This window comes from Alosa pseudoharengus, unplaced genomic scaffold (genome assembly GCF_046254945.1).
Source record: "Alosa pseudoharengus isolate Yale_2024_CS ecotype anadromous, Long Island Sound unplaced genomic scaffold, YU_APseudo_1.1 YU_APseudo_1.1_scf_18, whole genome shotgun sequence".
Taxonomy (NCBI): domain Eukaryota; kingdom Metazoa; phylum Chordata; class Actinopteri; order Clupeiformes; family Clupeidae; genus Alosa; species Alosa pseudoharengus.
The window spans coordinates 13824525-13837024 of NW_027468650.1; the positions used below are offsets into that span (position 1 = coordinate 13824525).

Sequence of the window (12500 nt, forward strand, 5' to 3'; positions counted from 1 at the left end):
TGTGTGTGTGTGTGTGTGTGAGTGTGTGTGTGTGTTTGTTTGTGTGTGTGTGTGTGTGTGTGTCTCTGAACTTATTTGCTGTGCTTCTCTCTAAAGGTCTCGGACGTGACAAGGATTTTGTTGGTTGTGCGTTCTCGTGATTAACTTTAGGAAAGAGTGTGAATCAGCAGAGGAGGGAAAGAAAGGAGAGATAAAAAAGAAAGGAGAGATAAAAAAGAGAGAAGAGATAAAAAAGACAGAAGAAGAAGAGAGAGAAAGAGAGAGACAGAGGTAGCAGAGGAGGGAAAGAAAGAAAGAAGAAGAGATAAAAAGAGATAGAGAAGAGGAAGAGAGAGAGAAAAGAGAGAGATAAAGAGAAGAGGAGAGAGAGAAAGAGACAGAGAGAGAGGCAGGCTTGTTTACACCATGTCAGAGAGTTACAGTTCGAGACATAGAGCACCGTGTTGTGCTGCACTCTCTTAAAGGACAGAATGATATACTGAGATCATTTTTAAAAGTTATAGCATCAGTGTGTGCCCACTCCTTTGCACTGCAATGTTCTCTCTCTCTCTCCTGTGCCCTACCTGGTAAACATCATGTATAATATACAAGGGATATGAGGTGAGGACCACCTTGGGAATTTAATTGAGCGCAGCTCTGTGCAGTGTTTGATTGAGTCCACAAGGTGGCAGTGTAAATGAGATCACTGTAGGTTATCTCTCCCCTCTTTGCCCTACTCGCACTCCATATTCTTAGACAGAAAGGACATGAACCAAATGTGTCAGTGGATAGTGAATAGAATAGAATAGAATTCCTTAATGTCATTGCACAGAATACAACGAAGTTGGATGGCAGTCCTCTTGGTGCTTATAGATTAAAAAATAGAGTTTTAAAATAATATAACAATACAAAACATACATGTCCAGCCCCCGTCTCTACCCTCCCATTATCCCCACATACATTCACATACATTCACATACATTCACATACATTCTCAAGTGACAGTGAGGTAGAAAGGGAAAAGAACATACAGAGAGGCTCAGTCTCTAAGTGACCGTGTTCCAGCTTATAGGGATTTGACTTATAAGAACTCAGAGAATGCTGATGTATCTATCTTCGATCTATCTTCATCAGATCTCTTCGAAGGCTGAAGACTCAGCTGCCACTGAGCAGCAACACCAGATGCTTGAGGTTTCTGGAGAGGATCCCCAGCCTTAGATGTGGGCTTCCATTTAGGTTCCCATTGGTGTACCTTTGGATAGGTGGAAAACCAGTATCATGCCAGAATGGGAGACTATGCCCAGTATAGTTATGGTTATGGTATTTAGCAGACGCTTTTGTCCAAAGCGACATACAAATAACAACAATACAATAGTTCAATTTAATAGTAAACAATTTAAAAAGTTGGTGAGACTACACCAAGGAGAACAGCAATAATAAACAACAATGTCAATTCAATCAATAGCCGAATGGAAATTAATAAATACTATAATATGCAAACCATAACGCATAAGAAACGCTTAATAAACTAAGTGCATGTTTATGTATTTGTGGAAACGGGTGCGCATGCACATCCAAAATATGTTTTTACAGGTGCCAGACAAAACGTGTCAGAGAGAGAAGGAGATTGTCTGCACACTCTAATGATGAAGATCTGTTGAGATCGAAACGTTGCCTTTTTAGAATAGATAAAGTATTTCTTGGAGCCCATATACAGTGTGCCGATCATGTCCATGGTCATCATTAATGGTAAACAGCTGTGGACATGAATTGACCTACACACTGCAAGTTATAAAACGTGTGTATCTTAGAGAGGAGCAGCTGCACATACACATACACACACACACACTTGCACACAGTCACACACACGCACACACACTCACACACACTCACATGCACATGAGTAAGGTGCATATACACACATTCTCTCTCTCTCTCTCTCTCTCTCTCTCTGTATATATATATATATATATACAGTATATATACAGTATATATATATACAGTATATATACAGTATATATGTATATATATATATATATATATATATATATATCTTATAAAGCACATGAGTAAAGAGCAGAAGTCAGAGGTCTAATCTGGCTTCCTCGATCCATTTGTTTCCCTCAAGGATTACCTTGCCGTTCTGCCGTGTCTTTATCCGAGCTCGGAGCGCTTTAATGAAGGGAAGCCGGGAGCAGGTCACCTCCGTGCATTCAGATCTGTGTTTACTGTTCCCAAATCCACTTCAGATCACCTAAGCCCACTGTAAGATTTGCCCAGGGTAATCTCCCTCCTCTGTTTCTGTGATTGCTCTGAAAGCATCTTCAGTGGACCCTAGAAGTCATATAATCTAACAATAGGTCTATGTGGAAGAGAAGTCTGTGTGTGTGTGCGTGTGTCTGTGTGTACGCGTGAATGTGTGTGTGTGTGAGCGTGTGTTTGTGTGTTTGTGCGCTTTTAGAAGTTTGCTAAGAGGCTGAGATATCTTCACAAATGAATTTCAAAATTTAGGACAGCAAGGTGAAAAGGACAAAAAGCACGAGGCCATAGCCAGGACTTCTCTCACACATTCACTGCTGTAGATTTGCGTACTTATCATGTCCCCTGATGCTGATGCGTTGTAGTATAGAAATAGGCCTCGTTGTTCCTTCAGGACCCTGATCCATCCCCCTGGGTGAGGACACGAGGACAGGACAGGAGAAACCAGGACATGTGATTGTGTATGTGACGTGTGTGTTGCATTTTTTCCCTCTTAGCCAATGTTCCTGAATCTATGAAATGACTTGTGATTTATTTGGGATTGGAAAGGCTGCCTGTATCTTACAGTGGATTAGTCTTTTTAAGTGGAGTGGGAAAAAAAAAAGAAAATGTAATGAATTGGAGTCAAATCCGCTTCCCTGTTCATTTTTAATCCTTTCCCGTGTACAGTATGAGAGAGAGAATGAGAGAGGAAGACAGAGAGAGGGAGAAATGGAAAGAATAAAATAGAGGAATACAGAGAGAGAGAAATGGAGAGAATGAGAGCAATAAAAGAAAGGAATACAAAGAATGAGAGAGAGAGAGAGAGGCGTTTCTAGGTTCTTGCAGTAGGATTTAAATGTCAAGGATCATGGTTGTGTTTTATTGCGTTGGATATCGCGGCTTTTGGCCTGTCTTCAAGTCAGAAGTTGCCGCAAAGGAAAGGCCAGTGTGAGTTAAGACCAACTGCGTGCTACAGTACTATGCTCAATGTTTAGACACAAAACAGTGTCCCTAAAACTCAAGTCTATAAATACACCTTTATTTCTCTCACACAGATTAACACACACAGACACATACACATACACACACACACACACACACACACATACAGACACACACACACACACACACACACACACACACACACACATACACACCATCATTCATAGCCAGATGGTGTAAGAAGACCTGTAATCTCTGTGTCGCCGCCCGCACCCACCACTGGGATTATGTACTGGTGCAATCCCCTGCCCCCATCCAACCCCCCACCCCCACCCCTGCCCCTGCCCCTCCCCACGCCAGCTCTGCCCCGTGCTCTGCAGAGCTCTGATGCGTTTGTGTGGTGACTCTGATGGCGGGAGATCATGGTGGCAGCTGACAATTCAAAGCCGTTAGTGAGTTGAGCCGGCAGTCGCCAACCAGCACACTGCACAGGGCTGCCACTGGCCTCCGCACATCCGACAGGTAAGAAGAGGAGAGAGAGGAACAGAGAAGGAGGAGAGGAAGAGAGAAAAAAGGGGACAGAGCGGAGAGGAGGAGAGTGAGAGAAAGGGAATAACAAAAACATATTCTGAAAGAGGAAGCGTGAAAGGTGGAGGTGGTATTGATGTTTTGATCGGAGGTGATTAATTGTAATTGATTGAGGTTTGGTTGATCGGATTGGGCAGCCTACTTTTACTATCTGATCCACTGCACTGAAACTATGCAATAAAAGTCTCGCATCTTGTGCTGGCGGGTAATACACGGCAAAAAGCAAGTGTTACTTTGCTAGTAATGTTTATTTCTGTTTTTTTGTTTATCAAAAGTACACTAAAATATATGATTCTTACATGCATCGTTTTATCAAGAACACTGTTTATATGGGATTACAACTATCAGTGTTTTGCAGTCAGTGGCACAGATTATTATGTAGCATGCAATAAATATCACACATCATGCATCTGAATATGACATTGAATTTGGCATGTCAGCTCGTCTTCGACACAACTACGTAGTTGTTATCTGCGTCCTGGTTACTGGTGGATGACAGCTTTATGGCACTTTGCTGTGCCAAGTCTGTATTTAGTGGCAGGCTGAGAATGTATTTGGGTGCTCTGGGCGGGTGTTTTGGTTATTTTGGCACAGGCCGTATTTATTTTATCACTCCGGGTGTTAGTGTTGGGGCTTTACATCTGCTGCCACTGTGCGGTTTCTCTTCACAGTGTGACAGGCTCAAATCCTTAGGTGCCTGAATTAAGCATCTCCCCGCTGTTCGTTTTGCTCAAACATGCTGGCTCAAATTATTTATGTGTTTACTTGTTTAAAAATGTATTTATTTGTTTGTTTGTTTATTTATTTTTGTTATCATAAATTATAAGTTTAGTTTCTGTGAACCTCTGTCACTGTTTTGTTGACTCAGAAAGATGGTGGCCTGTTGAAAGATACTGGCCAATTATCTGAGCGTATTTTGTTGAGTTGTTTTAGGAGGAGACATTAACAGCACTATCCTCTCCGTGTGTGTGTGTGCGCGCACGTGTGTGTGTGTGTGTGTGTGTGTATCAGGTGGGTGTTTCCTCTGCCTGGTGGACGTGGTCCCGGTGAAGAATGAGGATGGGGTCGTGATCATGTTCATCCTTAACTTTGAGGTTATGGACGACAAGCAGGACCAAACTCTGGATCAAAACCACAAGCTGCCCACACCCTGGCGTTCGTCTAGTACGTACCAGCACACACACACACACAAACACGTACACACACACATACAGTACACACACACACACACAGGAGGACCATACCTTGGTGTTCATCTAGTATGTACAAACACACACACACACACACACACACACACACACACACACACACACACACACACACATAGATTCACCATACCCTGGCCATCATCTACAGTAGAATGTCCAAACACACACAGAGACTGGTTTGGCAGTGATTGTTAAAACAGAAATAAGAACTGAATCATATTTACTCATATTTGATACATACAATACTACTACTATGGTTCATAACCTTGATAGACTAAATACTAACATATACTACCGAGTTTTTATCGGCATATCTTCCATATAGATTAGATTAGATTCTTTATTAATCCTTTAACAGGAAATTAAAGTGTCACAGCAGCTTCAAGACAGACATTGACTCCTGACACCACACATTGACTTAAATATATCCAGACCTAATAAGTTAATATATATATATATATATACAGTATATAAAATAAACTATACGTTATTCCATTTAACTATCTGTCATTCTCTTGTCTTCATTATCCATGGACTTTCTCTCTCTGTCTCACCCTATGTTCATTCCTCTCTCTCTATCTCTCTCTCTCCATCTATCTCTCTCTCTCCATCTCTCTCTATCTCTCTCTCCATCTCTCTCTATCTCTCTCTCTATCTCTCTCTCCATCTCTCTCCATCTCTCTCTATCTCTCTCTCTCCATCTCTCTCTATCTCTCTCTATCTCTCTCTCCATCTCTCTCTATCTCTCTCTCTCTCCATCACTCTCCTCCTGTAAGGCCGGACGCGTGGTATCCGTCTACGCCTGCCCGTGCTGCGTTCCCTCAGTAACAGTAAGCAGTCTCTCCAGGGCGACCCCGAGGTCGGTCACGTGCCCCACCATCCACCGGGCACCCCTCCTCGCCGCCGCACTAGTCGTGAGTCCGTGGCGCTCGGTGAGCTCCTGCCCGTACCCGAGAGGTCGCGACCTTCGCTCACCCTTTGGCCCGAGGACCAGCGGACGCTGCTGGGCAGAGATTCTATCCCCACGCCGCCGCCGCCGCCGACATCACAGTCGTCGCCGCGGCAACAGCACCGCCTTAACCCGGACGCGTCCACGTCCAACTGCAGCCTGACGCAAAGCCGCTCGCGCGAGAGCTTCTACAGCATGCGCCGCGCCTCGTCCGTCGACGACATCGAGGCCATGCGGCCCGACTGGGACAGGAAGTACCGCACCCGGGCCAGCTGCAGCAGCACAGGTGACCGCCACAAGCCAATCAGCTCGCTGCATAGCACTCACTGATGCCAGTTCTAACCAATCAGCTCACTGCATAACATTTATTGATGCCTGTTTTAACCAGTCATGTCATAGTATACCATTTACTGACTGTCTCCTCTCACCAATCATTTCACTACATACCTCTAACTAAAGTCTGCTTGAAACCAATCTGTTTAACCAACAAACTCAATAAACACAATTTACCAATCCTCACCAAATTTGCTCAATATACACCACTACCTTTAACCCTCTTTAACCAGGTATTGGCATATTATTTTTTAGCTTTCTAAAGGAGTATTCCTCCTGCATACACTGCAGCAATTTCTTCTGGCTATCCACTCCCTGCTGCCACTCTTATTGCCCATCTCCTTGGATAGGCACTTAAGCCTGCTGTTAGCCCCCCATTGGTGCTGTGATTGCAGCTCTTCTCAAAGGGCACCAGAGGACATTAGCTCTAATCTGATTTGTTATATGCTGTGAATTCAATTCAATACTACAATCATCGGTGATCTACAGTCGTTTCTAACGCTTCTCAACATGAAGTCTTCCTTGCTTAAAAACGTTAAAATTGAATAATTGGGGTAAACTTTCATAATTACCTTCTGTCTTTGTAACAGTGCGATTAAGCATAGCAATTGGCAGTAATAGTATAACTTACATGTCAGTAATAGTAATAATTTACATAACTTCAGCCAAGCCCTACTCCTAATTCAAATAATGCACCACCACTTAAAGCAACACCAAAGATTTTTTTGTACCTTATAAGAATGTTTCCAAAATCGTTTCAGTGGTTCATCGTAACAGGGTGAACGGCACTTCTGGCCCTCTATCGGCTATAACCGCACTACAGTATGTAAGTTTGCCAGATCGGGTAGCGGATCTGTAGTTCAATGGAATGAGACATTAGAAACTACAAATTTGACTTGCATCTGATGTCGCAATACATCGTACTTTCATAAAATCATGCAACATATTCTGCCTTGTCTGTGGACATCGTTATGCCGGTGATATAAACGGTGGATAAACAAATAGTGTGCGTGCGACAGTGGAAAAGTTCTTTGGTGTTGCTTTAAACCATAGTTTAACCCACATTAAATGATGTCAATAGTATTGTAATAGCAGTAAACCTAAACAAGTTTTGTAAAAAACATATATTTTTTTATTATTATTATGTTTTAGTTAAGTGCTGCATTTTCTTGGCCAGGGCTCACTTGGAAAAGAGGCTATTGTCTCAATGTGACTACCCTGGTTAAATAAAGGCTAAATAAAATAAAATAAAATTCTTATGAGACATTCCAGTTGTGTAATTGACAGTATCTCTGGCAGTTGTGATCAACAGTAAGTGCATCATTCTTCACTTTACATTTACCTACCTGAGGAGAATCCAGATGTGTAAAGGATGGTATCTGTGTGACTTTTGCACACGTTGTGTGGACAGGTGTGTTGGAGAAGACCAGAGGTCGACAACCATGGAACTAGAAAGACTCCCACACAGGGAGTCTCATTTGCAGTATTACATTTGTTGTAAACTAGGTTTTAGACACAATTAACAATCTTATATAGGTTGCTTGACTCTTGTGTATCTCCGACAGGTGCGGTCAACAACAAGTCCAACATCCTGAACTCTACCTCGGACTCTGACCTTATGCGCTACCGCACCATCAGCAAGATCCCGCAGATCACGCTGAACTTCGTGGACTTCAAAGCCGACCCCCTCATCACCCTGCCCACGGGCGAGATGGACATCATCGCGCCCTGCAAGCTCATTGACCGCACACACAACGTCACTGAGAAAGTCACACAGGTAGGGAGAGGTTCCACACTCCACCTTAGCTGGGCTCCCGTGTCCAATTGTGTTTTCGGTTTTATTTTTCAGGGCATGCCTATGCGTCTGCAGCAGTGTGTTGTGAGATTTGGGGGAAGATGCTGAATTTAGTTTGACTAGTTAGGCTATGTCTCATTCTGACATTGGGAGGTTGAATGGATGGCTGACTGCTTATTGGATAGGAAGAATATTACTAGACACACATTTTCTTCAATAATGTGATGATATTTCTGTGTTTACTGAAACTATGAGAGCTGTAAACTTGCTGTGTCCATATTTGACCTGAAATCACCAGACGTGATTCTCATCAGGGGAAGTTTACATAGCTCTCTCATCTTTGCTGTTGGGGATTTGAAGCCGTTTAAAAGCTTACTGCAAAACCAGACCCAAAAATGCACATCAGGATTCCAGTCTGCTAGCGTTAATCACAACATAACACATGAACACTCTTAATCTGTGGACGATGTACACTGGGACCTTGGCAGAGTCCAGGTCTTACTTGGTGAGGAGGTACAGTATATCTATGTGTGAGTGTGAGTGTGTATGTGTGTGTGTGTGTGTGTGAGTGTGTGTGTGTTTGTGTGTGTGTGTGTGTGTGTGTGTGTGTGTGTGTGTGTGTGTGAGTGTCTGTGTGTGTGTGTGTGTGTGTGTGTGTGTGTGTGTGTGTGTGTGTTTGATTGAATGGGATAGAGATCATATGGGTGGAATTAAATGGCAGCAGATGACGCTGCCGTGGTGAGCAGGATTCTGGGATGGCCTATCCAGATAAACCAAGCACAAACAAGCTCATTGGACAAGGGGAAGTGATGTCTTTTCACCCCACCCCACTCAATGAATGAATAGAGTTTGTGTGTGAATGTGTGTGTGTGTGTGTGTGTGTGTGTGTGTGTGTGTGTGTGTGTGTGTGTGTTGCCTTATGGGGATTTTCATTTTCTGGATGGCTATTTCAGAAATGACTATTTGATGTGTTTGAGTGTGTGTATGTGTGTGTGTGTGTGTGTGTGTGTGTGTGTGTGTGTGAGTGTGTGCGTGTGCGTGCGTGTGTGTGTGTAGGCATGTCAACAGAAATAAATAGCACATTTAGAAAGGCTTTTCCAGATTAAGGCCGAATCGGCTCATTTGCTGCTGTCGCTGTTTAGCAGCTGAACTCATGCACAATATCTGAACTGAATGCTTCCAGCCACTCCCAGAAACAAAACATTTAGCTTAATTTAATTTTGTTAGGGAGTATTTGCCGATTATCATAGTATTTTCTGTTGTTTTTTTTATAGCAGTGAATCCCTTTCTTTTTGGGGTATTTGGCTCTAAAATCCAACAATGTTTTTGGTGTTATTGTTTAGCCCGTTTAGCATGTTTATCTGCAGGTTGTTGCTATTCACTCTCTGGGAATCCTACTCTATAATGTTCACCTTCAAGCAGCGGGACAGAGAGTATCAAATGTGTGCCTGTAGCTACAGTGGCAGAGATTAACGACCTGCCATGGCGCTTGCTAGCTCAAGCATCTGATTGATATCTGCTTAATCGCCCTGCCGTCAATCGTGATGGTTTCCGACGGCTTCCTCGCACTGCTGGGGTGTGACAGAGTCGAGGCGCTGCCAGGGGTTGCCACAAGATCAGAAGCAGTGAAGGGGGAAGGGTGGACAGAAGGCGCAAGGCAAGTAACAAATTATGGTAACACTTTATATTAAGACACGCATATTCATTCATAATTAGCTGCCTACTAACATGTATATTAGTAGCATACTAGCCATTAAAGTTGGGTCTTTGTTCACATTTAATTCACAATTAATTTGGCACTTATTAACCCCCATGTGTTCCCTAAAATAAAGTTGCCTCCTATTCACACTTTTTAAAGGAACCGTATGTAAGAAATGTATTTCAATTAATCATAAAATGGCCCTAATATGTCACTAGACATTAAGAAATCATGTTCATTTCAAATACTTATATCACTGACAACAGTAGTCCGGCCAGGATATTGTCATTTAAAAAGTGAAGTTGCAGCCCTCAACTGATGTTGATGTTGTGTTTTGTCATGTCATTCTGTGTTTTGGCCTGATGCGCCACCCTCCACCTATCTACTAATCACAAAGTCAGTAGTGTTTCGGCATCCGGGTTGGCAACCTCGAGTCAGGGGGGAGGGGGAGGGGATACACCTCTCTACAGTAATTTGAAAGTGATTGCAGTACCAGTTTTGGCCACAATCTTACATATGGTTCCTTTAAGTGTATTACAGCGCACACAAGAAGCAGACAGCCAAGTTAGCTCAAATACAAAAATCGATTTTAGACCCAACTTTAGAATAGGGAACATATTCTGCATTACAAAGACTTAATTATGAGTTATTTGTACACTATTAGCACTTGTGGTTTAGTGTCTAGTTCCATTTGAAAAGAGCATCTTTGATAAGTATTTTCAGGAGTGAATAACTGTTCTTGTGGTACTACCACCTTACAAGCCCCATACTGAGCCATGCATATTTAGGTCATAATTCATATGCAACAACTTATTTAATAACTATGAATAAGGGGTAATTAGGAGCTTACATAGGGGAAAATCTTAATAAAGGGTCTAGTAAAGGTAGAAGGTCTTGCAGAATAAGGTATTAATTAGTGACTTATAATGACTAACAAATGGCTAGTATGCCACTAATATACATGTTAGTAGGCGGCTAATTAATGGTGAATATGTGTCTTAATATAAAGTGTTACCCAAATAATTTAGCTGGCAGCAGACAAATGGCTAGCATAACCGCTAACACGCTAAGTTATACCACTGCTAATGCTTATGTAATGACTAGCACTACCTGCTATAGATATTAAGAAGGGTTGAAGCTAAGTTAAGCTAACGCTAAAGTCTACGCTAAGCTAATGCTAACCATCTCATCTGCTTTTTTTCTTTCCCAAAACAAGAGTGTCCAGAACCTGACAGAAGTAAGCCTGAGTTTTTTTACGTTTACAAACCTTGCCTGACCCACATAGTATATGGCTTCTCCTCGTGTGGGTCCTCTCATGCACACTTGGGCACTTGACGGCGTGTAGTGTGCAGTAGAACTGTGTACAAATTGGGCATGAGGAAAAGACTGGCTGAAATAAAAAAAGAAAACTTTGTCATAAATGCATAGATCACCCAGCACCAAACCATTCCCCCCTTCTTAAAACTCCTCATTAACGTTGCATCTGTAAAAAAAGTTAACATTTCTAAATGATGAAAAATAGGTCCACTCACTGTGTTTCCTTTTCCTGTGCATGACCCATAGGGGTGGGGGGGGGGGGGGGGCATGCTTTTGAAATTATTTTTCATCATTTGTCAGTGTTAATCAATGCTTCACCATTTGACCTCTTTGGTTTGCTACACTCGAAAAGTTGGCATTTAATAATAATGGAAGATGCTAAACAATTTTGAGTTTTGGTTATATTCATTTAAATATATATGTATACATTTTTTTTTTTGCATTTATCACTCCATGCTCAATTTCACACAAGTCTTGTAGTACTTGTAGTATTTGCTCAAACTAATTGTAGTGAGTAGATGAGTGTGACATTCCATATTAAGTTGCCAGAAATTCATGTCTGTCCCCATTCATTTGCTAGTATGCCAGCTAATCCCAAATCTATGTTTAAACTAAAAACTGAGTTTTAAATTCAGAGTTTTAATCAATACCAACTCAATCCTTGACCCAAGCCCCCCAGCCAACCCCAAGTCCCACATTTTGTGCTGATGTAAACTTCTCATCACCACTCTGACATTTTGAGTCCAAATAGTTTTTGTGTACCCTGTCCAATCTGCCCTGCTCTAGATTGCACCTCGGAGAGATTGGCAACTTAATATAGGAGGTGACCTTTTAGTTGTGTTTGCAGTCTGTTTGCGTGCCGCTGATGCCCAGGGCCCTGCTGGAGTGCAGGACATAACGTGTGACCTTTCACCCCTGTGACTCACAGCAATGCTGTCATACGGGACAGAGCAAGGTCAACATCAGCCTGCCGACAGCCAGTTGGTGTGTGTGTGTGTGTGTGTGTGTGTGTGTGTGTGTGTGTGTTTGTGTGTGTGTGTGTGATTAGGGTTTGCAGTGCTGTAGGCTAGATCTATAGAATAGAGCTTGATAAAGTGAACTAAAGTAGTATGCTAAATTGCGCCACATAACATCATGGCACTACACAAGTGCTGCCGGACAGTATCCGGTGGAGTCTCTGGTCAATCTCTTTCTTCTGGTTTTTATTGTTTGTCTGCACGAAAATGCCTCTTTGCCAAAGGTAGAGTGTGTGTATATGTGTATGTGTGTGTGTGTGTGTGTGTGTGTGTGTGTGTGGTAGAGAGAAAGAGGGAGTGCGTGTGTGTGTGTGTGTGTATACAGTATGTGTGTAAGCAATGAGTCAGGTGTTGGTATCACTGCAGGATCAGACAACCATGCAGGATCTGAATGGAGATGATTGAGACACCAGCTGTTTTTCTACTTCAGGCT

General features: G+C 42.5%; 1 protein-coding gene across 1 annotated transcript in view; it reads left to right on the forward strand.

Moving 5' to 3' along the window:
• Positions 1-12500, forward strand: part of kcnh2b (potassium voltage-gated channel, subfamily H (eag-related), member 2b) — a 223392-nt gene that overhangs the window by 114239 nt on the left and 96653 nt on the right. The window contains exons 3-5 of the mRNA XM_076291440.1: positions 4762-4914; positions 5735-6193; positions 7806-8017. Coding sequence (XP_076147555.1) covers positions 4762-4914; positions 5735-6193; positions 7806-8017 — 824 coding nt within the window. The remainder of the gene's footprint in view (positions 1-4761; positions 4915-5734; positions 6194-7805; positions 8018-12500) is intronic.